At 45.4% G+C, this 12,904-nt stretch overlaps 1 protein-coding gene across 1 annotated transcript; it reads left to right on the forward strand.

Moving 5' to 3' along the window:
- The first annotated feature begins 267 nt into the window (after nucleotides 1–267).
- LOC137093456 (uncharacterized) lies at nucleotides 268–5,399 on the forward strand. The gene is made up of 2 exons (XM_067458265.1): nucleotides 268–1,807; nucleotides 5,121–5,399. The coding sequence occupies exons 1-2, from the start codon at nucleotides 686–688 to the stop codon at nucleotides 5,121–5,123; spliced, it is 1,125 nt and encodes a 374-aa protein (XP_067314366.1). The 5' UTR covers nucleotides 268–685; the 3' UTR covers nucleotides 5,124–5,399.
- The last annotated feature ends 7,505 nt before the right edge of the window (nucleotides 5,400–12,904 follow it).

Below are 12,904 nucleotides of genomic sequence, written 5' to 3' on the forward strand. Positions count from 1 at the left end.
CATTCTTAAGAAAGGAAGATGTGTTCTGAGTTTTGCTGACCGGATACGGCGAAAGTTTAATCTGTCATCTAGCTCCGCTTCACCTTCTTCGTTGCTCTGGTTGGTGTAGCGCTATCCTATCACGTGCAGAGGGAGTTTGAAAGACAACCGTTTATCCCGCCCCTCAGATTGGGCCCTCCAGCGGTGTTCCCAGACCCAACTTCATTTTGATGTGGGTCTGGCTTGTCAGGCTAGTATTTATTATAAATAATTTAAAATAACTGTGGCAAGGGGGGCGTGGTTCAGCGAGGTCTGCAGCGGGAGAGAGAGCCGCGGGACAAGCGGTACGTGAGTGGGTTGGAAGCAGATTAATAACACCTGTCTCTTGTTCTAGTAATGAGCGCGGAGAGGGGATAAAACATCAGTGGAACCGGAGATCGAGGAGAGAGAGAACCCGGACGGTTGATGCCAAACCCCCTTGTACAGAGACTGAGTAACCGGAAGCCGGAAGTGCCGACCCGGAAGTGATCGAGAGATCGTGTTTATGAGATTTCACACACATGAGTGTGTGTTTATGAGTTATAGAGAAAATAAAGAGACAAGCATCAACCGTCCAGCCGACCCCGTGTCCTCTTCCTTCCTCCTTATATCGAACATTGTTACAGTGGTGCCGAAACCCGGGAGGAAGTAGGACCGCGCCGCCGCCATGACTACACCAACGCCCTCCGCCACGCCGTTTGCGGACATTATCACCTCTCTCGCGGCCCTCCACCAGGAACAACATCAGTCCATGCTGGAGCTGCGGGCGGACCAGGAGCGCCGATTCGAGGCCATCGTCCGCGGCCAGCAAGAGGACCGCGAGAGGTTCCGGAGCTGGATAGACCGGGAGGTTCGCACCGAAGCCGCCGGGCTCGCCAGCGCACCGGTCCACGTGCCCCTACACAAGATGGGGCCACAAGACGATCCCGAGGCCTTCATCGATCTTTTTCAGAAAGCAGCGGAGGCCTGCGGGTGGCCCCGGGCACAGTGGCCGGTGCGCCTCATTCCACTGCTCACCGGAGAAGCCCAGGCGGCCGCCCAACAACTGCCGGTGGCGAACCTCCTGGATTATGAAGATCTTAAGAGGGCCATCATCCAGCGGGTCGGTCGGACCCCCGAACAGCACCGTCAGCGGTTCCGCTCGCTGGAGTGGGGGGAGACCGGCCGGCCCTTCGCGATGGCCCACCAGCTCCGGGACGCATGCCGCAAATGGCTATTGGCCGGTGGAAGCGACGTGGACCACATCGTCGATCTGGTGGTACTGGAGCAGTTCATCACTCGGCTACCTAAGAAGACCGCCGAGTGGGTCCAGTGCCACCGGCCCACGTCGCTGACGACGGCCATCAACCTGGCGGAGGACCATCTGGTGGCGTGCCCGGGGGTCGGCGAACCCCGACTAACCTCTCCCTCTCTCTCTCCCCCCTCTGTCTCTCCTTCTCGCCCTGTCCCTCTCCCTAGGTCCCGCCCTCCAGGGCCCCCTCGCATTCCCCCCAGAGGTCGGGGTGGAATGGGCCCAGGGCAGTACGGGAGTTCGAGGGCCCCGCCCAGGGGGGCGGGGCTGCTGGGGTCGGGCGGGGATAACGGTTCCGGTTCCACCCCCCCTCCACGCTCATATTCCAACCCACTCCCCGCCGCAGGGGCGGCGGGCAGGCCTGGGCTGGCCTGCTGGCGGTGCGGCGACCCGGACCATTTTGTGGACCGATGTCCAATGATGGACATCGGGACAATGATCCGGGTCCCGGACGTTCAGCGGACCACCCCTGATCAAGCAGGAGAGTACCAAGTTCCTGTGAGTATCAAGGGGGGTACATATCAGGCCTTGGTGGATTCAGGATGTAACCAAACCTCGATCCATCAAAGCCTGATGCAGCCTGGGGCATTGGATACAAGCCGCATGGTTAAGGTGCGGTGTGTGCACGGGGATGTGGTGGAATATCCGGTTGTCCCAGTCACGATACAGTTTAGGGGAGAAAATCATAGTGTTGAGGTGGCGGTTAGTCCCCACCTCCGGCATCCGCTAATTCTGGGGACGAATTGGCCCGCCTTTCCGGCGTTATTGGGGTCGATATGCGCGGATGCCGCTTGGGGGAACAAGGCTAGGAACGGGGCGGTGCGGGTGCAGGTTGGCGAGACTGATACGGGACCCTCGGGAACTGCTTCAGAGGAACCGAGCGGGGTCGAGAGACTGATTCTCTCGGACCGCGATGACTTCCCTCTGGAGCAGTCTCAAGACGATACCCTAAAACATGCTTTCCAACAGGTCCGCACGATCGACGGTCAGTCCCTTCAACCCGCCTTGCCCGTCACGTATCCTTATTTTGCCATAATTAAGGATAGGTTGTATCGAGTGACCCAAGACGCTCAGACAAAAGTGGATACAACCCAGTTGTTAGTACCAAAGAGCCGCCGGGAAATGCTTTTCCAGGCGGCTCACTCTAACCCAATGGCGGGCCACCTGGGACAGGCGGCCACGCTGAATCGTTTAATGACCCGATTTTTTTGGCCAGGCATTCACGATAAGGTGCGCAGGTGGTGCGCGTCTTGTCCTGAATGTCAGTTGGTGAATCCCCTGGCCTCCCCAAAAGCGCCATTGCGCCCCCTTCCATTAATGCAGGTCCCCTTCGAGAGAATTGCGATGGACCTCATCGGGCCATTAGAGCGATCCGCACGCGGACATCGTTTTGCGCTAGTTATCGTGGACTACGCAACACGATATCCGGAAGCAGTGGCTCTCCGCAACATCTCGGCGAAGAGTGTTGCGGACGCACTGTTTCGGTTAATCTCCCGAGTGGGGATTCCGAAGGAAATCCTCACTGATCAAGGCACGGCGTTTATGTCACGCACGCTAAGCGAATTATACGGGTTATTGGGCATCAAATCGATTCGGACAAGCGTCTATCACCCACAAACAGACGGCTTGGTCGAACGATTTAATCGCACTCTTAAATCCAGGATCCGTAAATTCGTACAGGAAGACGCCAAAAATTGGGATCGGTGGTTAGAACCCCTCTTATTCGCTGTGCGGGAGGTCCCGCAAGCCTCCACGGGGTTTTCCCCCTTCGAGCTTCTCTACGGACGACAGCCCCGGGGGGTGCTGGACGTCCTACGAGAAACTTGGGAGGAGGGGCCTTCTTTGGCCAAAAACGAAATTCAATATGTGCTGGACTTGCGAACAAAACTCCACACCTTGGGGCGGCTATCTAGGGAGAATTTGTTGCAAGCCCAGGACCGCCAAAGCCGGTCGTATAACAGGGGTACGAGACTACGCAAATTCACACCGGGAGAGAAAGTGCTCGTATTACTCCCTACATCGAGCTCTAAATTAATGTCGAAGTGGCAGGGGCCGTTTGAGGTCGCACGACAGGTTGGAGACCTCGATTATGAAGTGATACGGTCCGATAGGAACGGGGCATGGCAAATATATCACCTCAATCTCCTGAAGAAATGGAATGAGGTCGAATCAGTGTTGTTGGCGACGGTGATCGGGGGAGAGGATGATCTCGGGCCAGAGGCGAGCATCAAAGCACAATCGGTCGCACTGGCCCCTGGGGGAGATCACCTCTCACCGTCCCAACTCACTGATCTCTCAAAACTACAGGCGGAATTCGCCGACGTGTTCTCGCCCCTACCGGGACGTACCGACTTAATTCAGCACCATATCGAGACCGAGCCGGGCGTGGTAGTTCGCAGCCGGCCGTATCGCTTACCTGAACACAAAAAAAAAGTAGTTCAGGAAGAATTAGGGGCAATGCTCGATATGGGAGTAATAGAGGAGTCCAACAGTGACTGGGCGAGCCCGATCGTTTTGGTCCCTAAAACCGACGGCTCGGTCAGGTTCTGTGTGGACTACCGCAAGGTGAACGCAGTGTCGAAATTCGACGCGTATCCAATGCCGCGGGTTGACGAGTTGCTTGATCGGCTGGGCACGGCTCGATTTTATTCGACATTGGACTTAACGAAGGGCTATTGGCAGATCCCCTTGTCTCCATTGTCCAAAGAGAAAACAGCCTTCACCACGCCGTTCGGATTGCACCAATTCGTCACGCTTCCCTTCGGCTTGTTCGGGGCACCCGCTACCTTTCAGCGCCTCATGGACAGGATTTTGCGTCCCCATGCCGCATATGCTGCTGCCTACCTGGACGACATCGTGATTTACAGTCACGATTGGCAGCGGCATATGCAGCATGTCCGGGCGGTCTTGAGGTCGTTGAGGGGAGCGGGGCTCACGGCCAATCCGAAGAAGTGTGCAATTGGGCGGGTGGAGGTAAGGTATCTGGGCTTCCACTTGGGTCATGGGCAGGTGCGTCCCCAAATTGATAAGACCGCCGCAATTGCAACCTGCCCGAGGCCCAAGACCAAAAAGGAGGTAAGGCAGTTCTTGGGGCTGGCGGGATATTATAGACGGTTTATACCAAATTATTCGGACCTCACCAGCCCTCTGACTGACCTTACTAAAAAGGGGCTACCAGATACGGTCCAATGGACGGAGCCGTGCCAGCAGGCCTTCACCCGAGTTAAGGCTGCTCTATGTGGCGGGCCGCTTTTACACTCCCCTGACTTTTCTCTCCCTTTTCTGTTGCAGACTGACGCGTCGGACAGGGGGCTGGGCGCAGTCCTGGCCCAGGAGGTGGAGGGGGGAGAGCGGCCGGTGCTGTACATTAGCCGTAAGCTCTGGAAGAGAGAGGCTAAGTACAGCACCATCGAAAAAGAGTGCCTTGCCATCAGGTGGGCCGTTCTCACCCTCCGCTATTACCTTCTGGGGCGGGAGTTCACCCTCTGTTCGGACCACGCTCCTCTCCAGTGGCTCCACCGCATGAAGGATACCAACGCGCGGATCACCCGTTGGTATCTAGCTCTTCAGCCGTTCAAGTTCCAGGTGGTCCACAGGCCGGGTGCTCAGATGGCTGTGGCCGACTTCCTCTCCAGAAATGGGGGGGGGGGGGGGCTGCAGGCCGGACGGCTCCCCGGCCTGAGTCGGGCGGTGGGGGTATGTGGCAAGGGGGGCGTGGTTCAGCGAGGTCTGCAGCGGGAGAGAGAGCCGCGGGACAAGCGGTACGTGAGTGGGTTGGAAGCAGATTAATAACACCTGTCTCTTGTTCTAGTAATGAGCGCGGAGAGGGGATAAAACATCAGTGGAACCGGAGATCGAGGAGAGAGAGAACCCGGACGGTTGATGCCAAACCCCCTTGTACAGAGACTGAGTAACCGGAAGCCGGAAGTGCCGACCCGGAAGTGATCGAGAGATCGTGTTTATGAGATTTCACACACATGAGTGTGTGTTTATGAGTTATAGAGAAAATAAAGAGACAAGCATCAACCGTCCAGCCGACCCCGTGTCCTCTTCCTTCCTCCTTATATCGAACATTGTTACAATAACATTTATATTTAAAACGTATGTGGCCCCTTTGATTAAATATGTAATATTTAATCAAAATCCCCCTCGATCTTACAACAATATATGTTCGTAACAATGGGGGTTATGTGCAACAAACTTCTGTATTCTGTAAAACAGGCTGCATTGCTTCCAGGTCAGGTCTTTAACATATAAAATATCCAACAACCATAAGGTCAGTGTTGTATATTTTGTTCAATTGAGTTCTTACAATATCCCAAATGTTTCCAACTATTTGTAACTTGTGAGAAAATTGCTATTTTAACCAAGGAGCCGGGACGTCTGAGGGAGTCGCCTGTAAATATCTGCGTTACCCTCAGTTTCTGGTTTTATTCTGCAGAAACGCTTTACTCTTAGCAGTGTGAACAAGTGTCACAGCAGCCGCTGCGCAAACACACAGAGTAACGTCATTACATCATTCTAAACACACTCAAATGTATCTGATATGATAAACAGAGCCGCGTTACCTCATACTCATGACCCGGAGAAGCAAAAATGGCGCCAACGACTGTGTCCTGTCATAATAAAAATCATGGTGCCCGCGAGCCATGTGTTGTGCTTCAATCGCTCCAGCGGCCGTGCTCAGCTCCTCAACACTCTGTCCTGCTCTGCTTCATACTACAGCAACGTTAATAACCGCATCCATCAACATGATTCCTATCCTGATTTTTTTTCACCGGCTGTGAGGTGAAGACCACATATCCCAAGATTCTGCAATCAAACTTGAAGTCATCAAACTAAGCCTTTGTTTTGAATAAGGGGCCCTCTACTGGACGGAATAATTACATTGTGCAGCTTTAAAGTGTCCCGTTATGTTATTTTAAAGTTTCCTCATTTAGTTTTTTAGGCCTCCAAAAAACTTGTTTAGGTTTCGCTGATGTTCAGATGGATCCAATGTAAGAAAACAGTAACATTTTCTCATAATACACACTGCACATCACCACAATGCTCAATGATTCTCAAACGACTCACTGGATGAATCAGTCTCTCTAAGTCCCTCCTTTCCACGAGCCTACTCTGCCCTGATTGGTCAAATGGCCCAGTCAGTTGGGATTGGTTTACTGCGTATAGCGTATATTTAGAAAACAAACGGCCATTACTATAACTGAACTCCAAGTCTGTCTAACAGCTTCTTGAAGCTGAGCGATTGTACAGACTGTAAAGACAGTAACGATGTCGTTGGTTTTACACCAATCCCAGCACGAGTCCGAATTGATGATGAAAGAACGGAAGAAGTTAGAGCAGGACGTTTCTCAGTGATGCTACTCAGTTTGAGGTACATTATGAGATGTTTCAACTGTAATTCCTCACCGTCAGCATTAACAAGTGTGCGTCCATCAACAAAACCTGTGTGTGTGTGTGTGTGTGTGTGTGTGTGTGTGTGTGTGTGTGTGTGTGTGTGTGTGTGTGTGTGTGTGTGTGTGTGTGTGTGTGTGTGTGTGTGTGAACTGTGTAAATATGGTACATACATTAGCCCAGCTAACTGAATGACTGATGTAACATTAAAGTTTGCAAAAGACAATCTGCATTAATAGACACAGTTTTAGGTGATACTGCAGCCCACAGCTGATTCACAGTAGTATTTCAAGTAAGACAGTAATAACGTTGATTAGCCAGAGACCTACACACCATAAAACACAATAAACACATTGTAGGGCACAGCGTCTTCTCGATGCTATCCAGTATCAACTGCAGTGTTTGGGGTGGTTTAAGTTTTCCCTGGTGTCTGCGCACACGATAAGTAGATATGCTAATGTTTCGGCGTGACGTCCCAACAAAACGGCTTGCGATTTGTTTGAGGAACTATTTGTTTAAATGCCTGAGAGTCGACATTTACATTTGAGAGACAATAACTTTATATATGGTGCACTTTCAGATTTAAAACTTTGCAGGATGTTTTCATTCACTTAGAACTATGTTACACACTACATGAAACCATAATAGGGCACTGTAAAAAGTCCAGTGCTATCACCACCATCGACGCTTTCTCTGACAAGCGGATGCAGTGAGACCCGGGGCCTCATTTATAAAACGTGCATACGCATAGATTTTAACTTTGTGTGCATATGCTAAAATACACACCAACATTCATATTTATAAAAACAGCCTTTGATATGGAAAAGTGCTTAGCGCCAGGTCAGGGTCTAAGCAGACATATGCACTTTTCCTTTCCAGTACAGCAGGTAATTGGAAATTCAAGCAATTTTTGCCGTTCGCCATTCTCAAGTAAAGGATTTTGGATGCTGACGCTCTTTTATATGTTAATGACATTAATTAGGCAGCATTTATAATGCAGAGATCTGAAAGCATTCAGCTGATCATTTGCAATTTATTATCAAATTCAAAAGGATTAATTCAATAAAACAATGGCTGCATCCAAAATCTGCCATTCACAATTGCTCTCTTGTGGCCCTTTCTCAGATTCCAGAAGTCAAAGGTCATTGTTGACTTATGGACATCCTGCCGCATGACAAGTTTATCATATGACTCACATGTAGCAGAACTGGGGCAGTAAGTATGGAGAAGCGTTTTTAAAATGAAACACCAAGAATCATAAGACTAGCCACTAGGTCATCTACTTTGAACTGCATTTATCCTGCCATGGTTTTCTCTCTCTTTCCTACTAATTCTTTCTTTACTCATAACGACTTCTTTAATACCATTCTGGAGCACCTCAGGGGACAAACGATCATTCTTCTTGCCTCTAAAGAGCAAGAGAGATGGAAAACAAGAGAAAGAGAGAGAAAGTCAAAAGAAAAAGGCGAGATGAGTGCAAAAGTGATGTTAGGATAGAATTAGAGAGATATTATACTTCAGCCTTGTGACATTTTAATCCATGAGGTTATCTGGTGTCAGCCGATTGAAATCCAGAATTTTTTAATAAAGAATTTTTTAATAAAACTTCTAATTGCTGGATTAGTTCAGAGTTGCTCAGAGTTGATTGAATACCAAAATGGCTCATACACAACAAATTATAAATTAATTAATATTATATATATATATATATATAATTCATAATTTGTTGCATATGAGCTATTTTGGTATAAACCCAATTTATACCAATATTAAAATATATTTGGTGTATATATATATAAACATGGTTACTGAACATCCTACACAAACTGACATGAAAAACAGAAACGAATCATTCATTGTCCAACTGTGACAGGCCTCTGAGTCACATGACCAGAGTCCTGGAAGCGCGTGTTTTTCTGACATGGCTGCATTTGCATAAAGCCATCACCCCTGGCAATGCAGGACACAAATGTCGTCTAGACGTCCAGTCTCAGTCCACTAGTACGAGACACACGCATGGCTCTCAGTCATGTTCCGTCTGGACCCTCAGCTGCTCCAGATGCATGATGGGATGGGTAGAGCAAGAGGGCCGATGCTGAAGATAATCACATGCGTGAAAATTGTCCCTGTGGGAGGGGACACAATTGCCACTACCGTAACTCAATGTATGTCTCCCTTTATTGCAAATTGTAAAAGGTAATTGTGATAAAGATCCCAGTAGCCCTCAAAAAATAAATGTGGTCATATGAGGCCATAATAATATTTGTCCTCCTAAAACAATAATATTGTGTGAATTTAATATTTATAGTTACAATCAACATTATAAGGTATCTCAAAAAAAAAATTGTATTGACAATAAATTGTCCGATAATCTTAATATTGCTCAAATGTACTGGTTATATTTTGTTATATTTCAGCAGTTTCTTGTACTTGAATGCACGGACGATGTACATGTCCATGGTTGCTGCTTGGCAACTATAATGGGATATGGGTCAAAATGAAGAGGGTTACTAAGAAATCTACCTCTCTTTGAATCGCTTTCATCATTTCATCAAACAATCTGGCTGCTGGTCACGCCTCTGGCCTTTCCCATCTCCAGCATGGACTGATGATATCTCCATCTGCATCACGGGTGAGTGACAGGTCTGTGTTATCTCAGTGTGTGTGTGTGTGTGTGTGTGTGTGTGTGTGTGTGTGTGTGTGTGTGTGTGTGTGTGTGTGTGTGTTTGTGTGTGTGTGTCCACAACAATGAATAAGGAGTCTCTGCTTCTGTGATATTGGTTTTATTGTGTTAATCCCACAATTCAACTATGATTTTTATTGTCAAGAAACAGATGAACAGTTTAAACTCAACTGGGTTCCGGAAGTAAAAGTCTCATACATTTTTCATTGTGATTTCAATAGTTTTTTAAAACAAAACAAACACTTTTTAATTCAACATCACATTAAAATTGTCTAATGAGAAACTTTACCAACCATAAGAGAAGTTGTTGTTACACTGTAATAAAATAAAAAAATAATAAATAATTACTCCATTTGAAAATGTCCTAGTGACTGATCACATTTACATTTTTCAGTTGGCCGAATTTAAATTCTGTGAATTTATGCAATTTAATTCACAGAACTTCAATTCAGCCAGCTGAAAAATTTAGATGTGATCAGTCACTAGGACATTTTCAATTGGAGACCAGATTTTTTTTTTTTACAGTACCATGGAAACACTGTAAAACGTAAATCATGGGTCTTGTAATTTTCACAAAATAAACTAAGGTGATGATTAAAAATAGTGTGTGTATTTTCTTAAGAAAATTGTAGTTCGGTTTGTATAGAAAATATTGAGAATATTTTACTAATAAAACTAAGAGATACAATTTCCAATTTTGAGGCTTGAATTGAGTAACCGATTAAGCTGATAAAATTAAGGGGGAAAGGAATACCTATTTATTTGAAAAGAAATTGTGCAGTTTTATTTAGAGACACCGTTACTAGTTCCCAGCATGCTTTGCATATACAACACCAAATCAGAAAAAGTTGGGACAGTATGGAATGTGCAAATAAAATAAAAAAAGAAGTGATTTCTAAAATTACTTTGACTTGTATTTCATTGCAGACAATATGAACACAAAATATTTCATGTTTTGTCTGGTCAACTTCATGTCATTTGTAAATATGCATCCTTTCCTGTCATTCAGACCTGCAACACATTTCCAAAGCATTTACCACTTTGTAATGTTGCCATTCCTTTTCACAACACTTAAAAGACGTTAAGGGACTGAAGACACCAAGTGATGAAGTGTTTCAGGTGTAATTTTGTCTTATTCTTCCTGCAAACAAGTCTTAAGGTGAGCAACAGTACGGGGTCTTCGTTGTCGCATTTTGCGCTTCAAAATGCGCCACACATTCTCTATTGGAGACAGGTCGGGACTGCAGGCAGGCCAGTCAAGTACCCGTACCCTCTTCCTCCGCAGCCAGGACTTTGTAATGTGTGAAGAATGTGGTTTTGCATTGTCTTGTTGAAATATGCATGGACGTCCCTGGAAAAGATATCTTCTTGAAGGCAGCATATTATGCTCCAAAATCTCTATGTACTTTTCAGCATTAATGGTGCCTTCACAGAAGTGCAAGTTACCTTTGCCAAGGGCACTGACACAACCCCATACCATGACAGACCCTGGCTTTTGGACTTGTTGCTGGTAACAGTCTGGATGATCCTTTTCTTCTTTAATTTGGTCCAGAGCACACTGCGTCCATTCCTCCCAAAAAATACCTGAAATACTGATTCATCTGACCACAGTACACAGTTCCACTGTGTGATGGTCCATCCCAGATGCCTCCAAGCCCAAAGACGTCAACGGGGCTTCTGGACACTGTTAACATAAGGCTTCCTTTTGGCACATTACAGTTTTAACTGGCATTTGTGGATGTAACTACGTATTGTGGTACTTGACAAAGGTTTGCCAAAGTAGTCCTGAGCCCATGTGGTGATATCGCTTATAGATGAGTGACGATTCTTGATGCAGTGCCGCCTGAGGGATCGGAGATCACGGTTGTTCAGCTTAGGCTTGCGGCCTTGTCCTTTACGCACTGAAATTCCTCCAGATTCCTTGAATCTTGTAATTATGTTATGCACTGTTGAATGTGAAATATCCAAATCTCTTCCTATCTTTCTTTGAGGAACATTGTTTTTAAACATTTCAATAATTTTCTCACGTATTTGTTGGCAAACTGGCGATCCTCGGCCCATCTTTGCTCCTAAAGGATTAGATCTTTCTTGGATGCTGCTTTTGTACCAAATCATAATTTCAATCACCTGTTGACATCCCCTGTTTCAAATCACATCATTATTTAACCCTTTTACCTCATTACTAGCCCTCAATTTCTCCTGTCTCAACTTTTTTTGAAATGTGTTGCAGGTCTGAATGACAGGAAAGGATGCATATTTACAAATGACATGAAGTTGACCAGACAAAACATGAAATATTTTGTGTTCATATTGTGTGCAATGAAATACAAGTCAAAGTAAATTTAGAAATCACTTCTTTCTTTTTTTATTTGCGTTTTCCAAACTGTCCCAACTTTTTCTGATTTGGGGTTGTAGCTGGAAATGGATAAAGTGTTATTTTATGTGTTTTTAAGTTAAGAGAAACATGTTTAATGTTTAGTTATGTATGACATTTGAAAGAGTTTCTGCTATGTTGAAGTTTTGACCATTACCATTGTGCAGAAGAGTAGATCTTATGGTTAGGTTTTGGATAACTGCATATAGTTTTATAATACAATATTGTACTTTGTTTAATGAGCATTAGCTATACTAATGCCAGTGTAGTAGCAAGTTTGTTACTGCTTGTACTGTGCTAATAGCATTCTATTGATTGAACAAAACTCAAAGAAAATAATTTCCATTCATTCTAATTTATACTCTTTTTTTAAGTCAACTTACTATAAGCACATTTTACTAAAAATAATAAATGAATTGTTTCATTGACTAAATAATTTAGGTGATTTTAAAAGATTTATTCAGGCAGATTACACTAAAGAAACTAAGCCTTAAACCTACTTAAAAATATAATGTGTAATATTATTACCAATTTAAGTAAATACCACTTCGTTTTTTTTTCTTCTTTTTTTTACAGTGCATGTAAATTGTAGCATTTAAAAAAATAATAATAATAATGTAGGCCTATACACTGTGTAATAAATGACTGTGATTTTTAACATAATTTTTTGTCATTTTTATTTTAGTAGCAGTGTGGCTTTACTAAATCACAAGTAAAGGACTGCAGTGATGCCAGTTTAGCGACTTTGTCATTAGATTAGCGACTTTTCACACCACTTTAGCAACTATCCCCCCAAAATGTGACTAGTGATCAAATCTAGAGAATGTTTGGACTGATTAGCGACTTTTCAGACCCTTTTAGCAACCTTTTTTTCTTTCAAAAAAGCGACTAGTGACAAATCTTTTTGGATCAATTAGCAACATCTCAGACCCCTTTAGCACTGTTTTTTTTTTTTTAAAGCAACTAGCAACAAATATATCAACTTCTTGGATTAAATAGCAACTTTCAGACACCTTTAGCGACTAGCGGAAAAAATGGGACTTTTGAAACTTTAACTTTTTGAAAAGATTAGTGACTTTTTAGCGACTTTTTTAAAAGGCTATAGGCAACAAACCTAGCAACTTCTTGGACTGATTAGCAA

Source organism: Pseudorasbora parva, chromosome 12 (genome assembly GCF_024679245.1).
Source record: "Pseudorasbora parva isolate DD20220531a chromosome 12, ASM2467924v1, whole genome shotgun sequence".
In the NCBI taxonomy this organism is placed as follows: domain Eukaryota; kingdom Metazoa; phylum Chordata; class Actinopteri; order Cypriniformes; family Gobionidae; genus Pseudorasbora; species Pseudorasbora parva.

Bases quoted from the DNA above. Each gene is read 5' to 3' on its own strand.
- LOC137093456 (XM_067458265.1), top strand. From the start codon at position 686: ATGACTACACCAACGCCCTCCGCCACGCCGTTTGCGGACATTATCACC.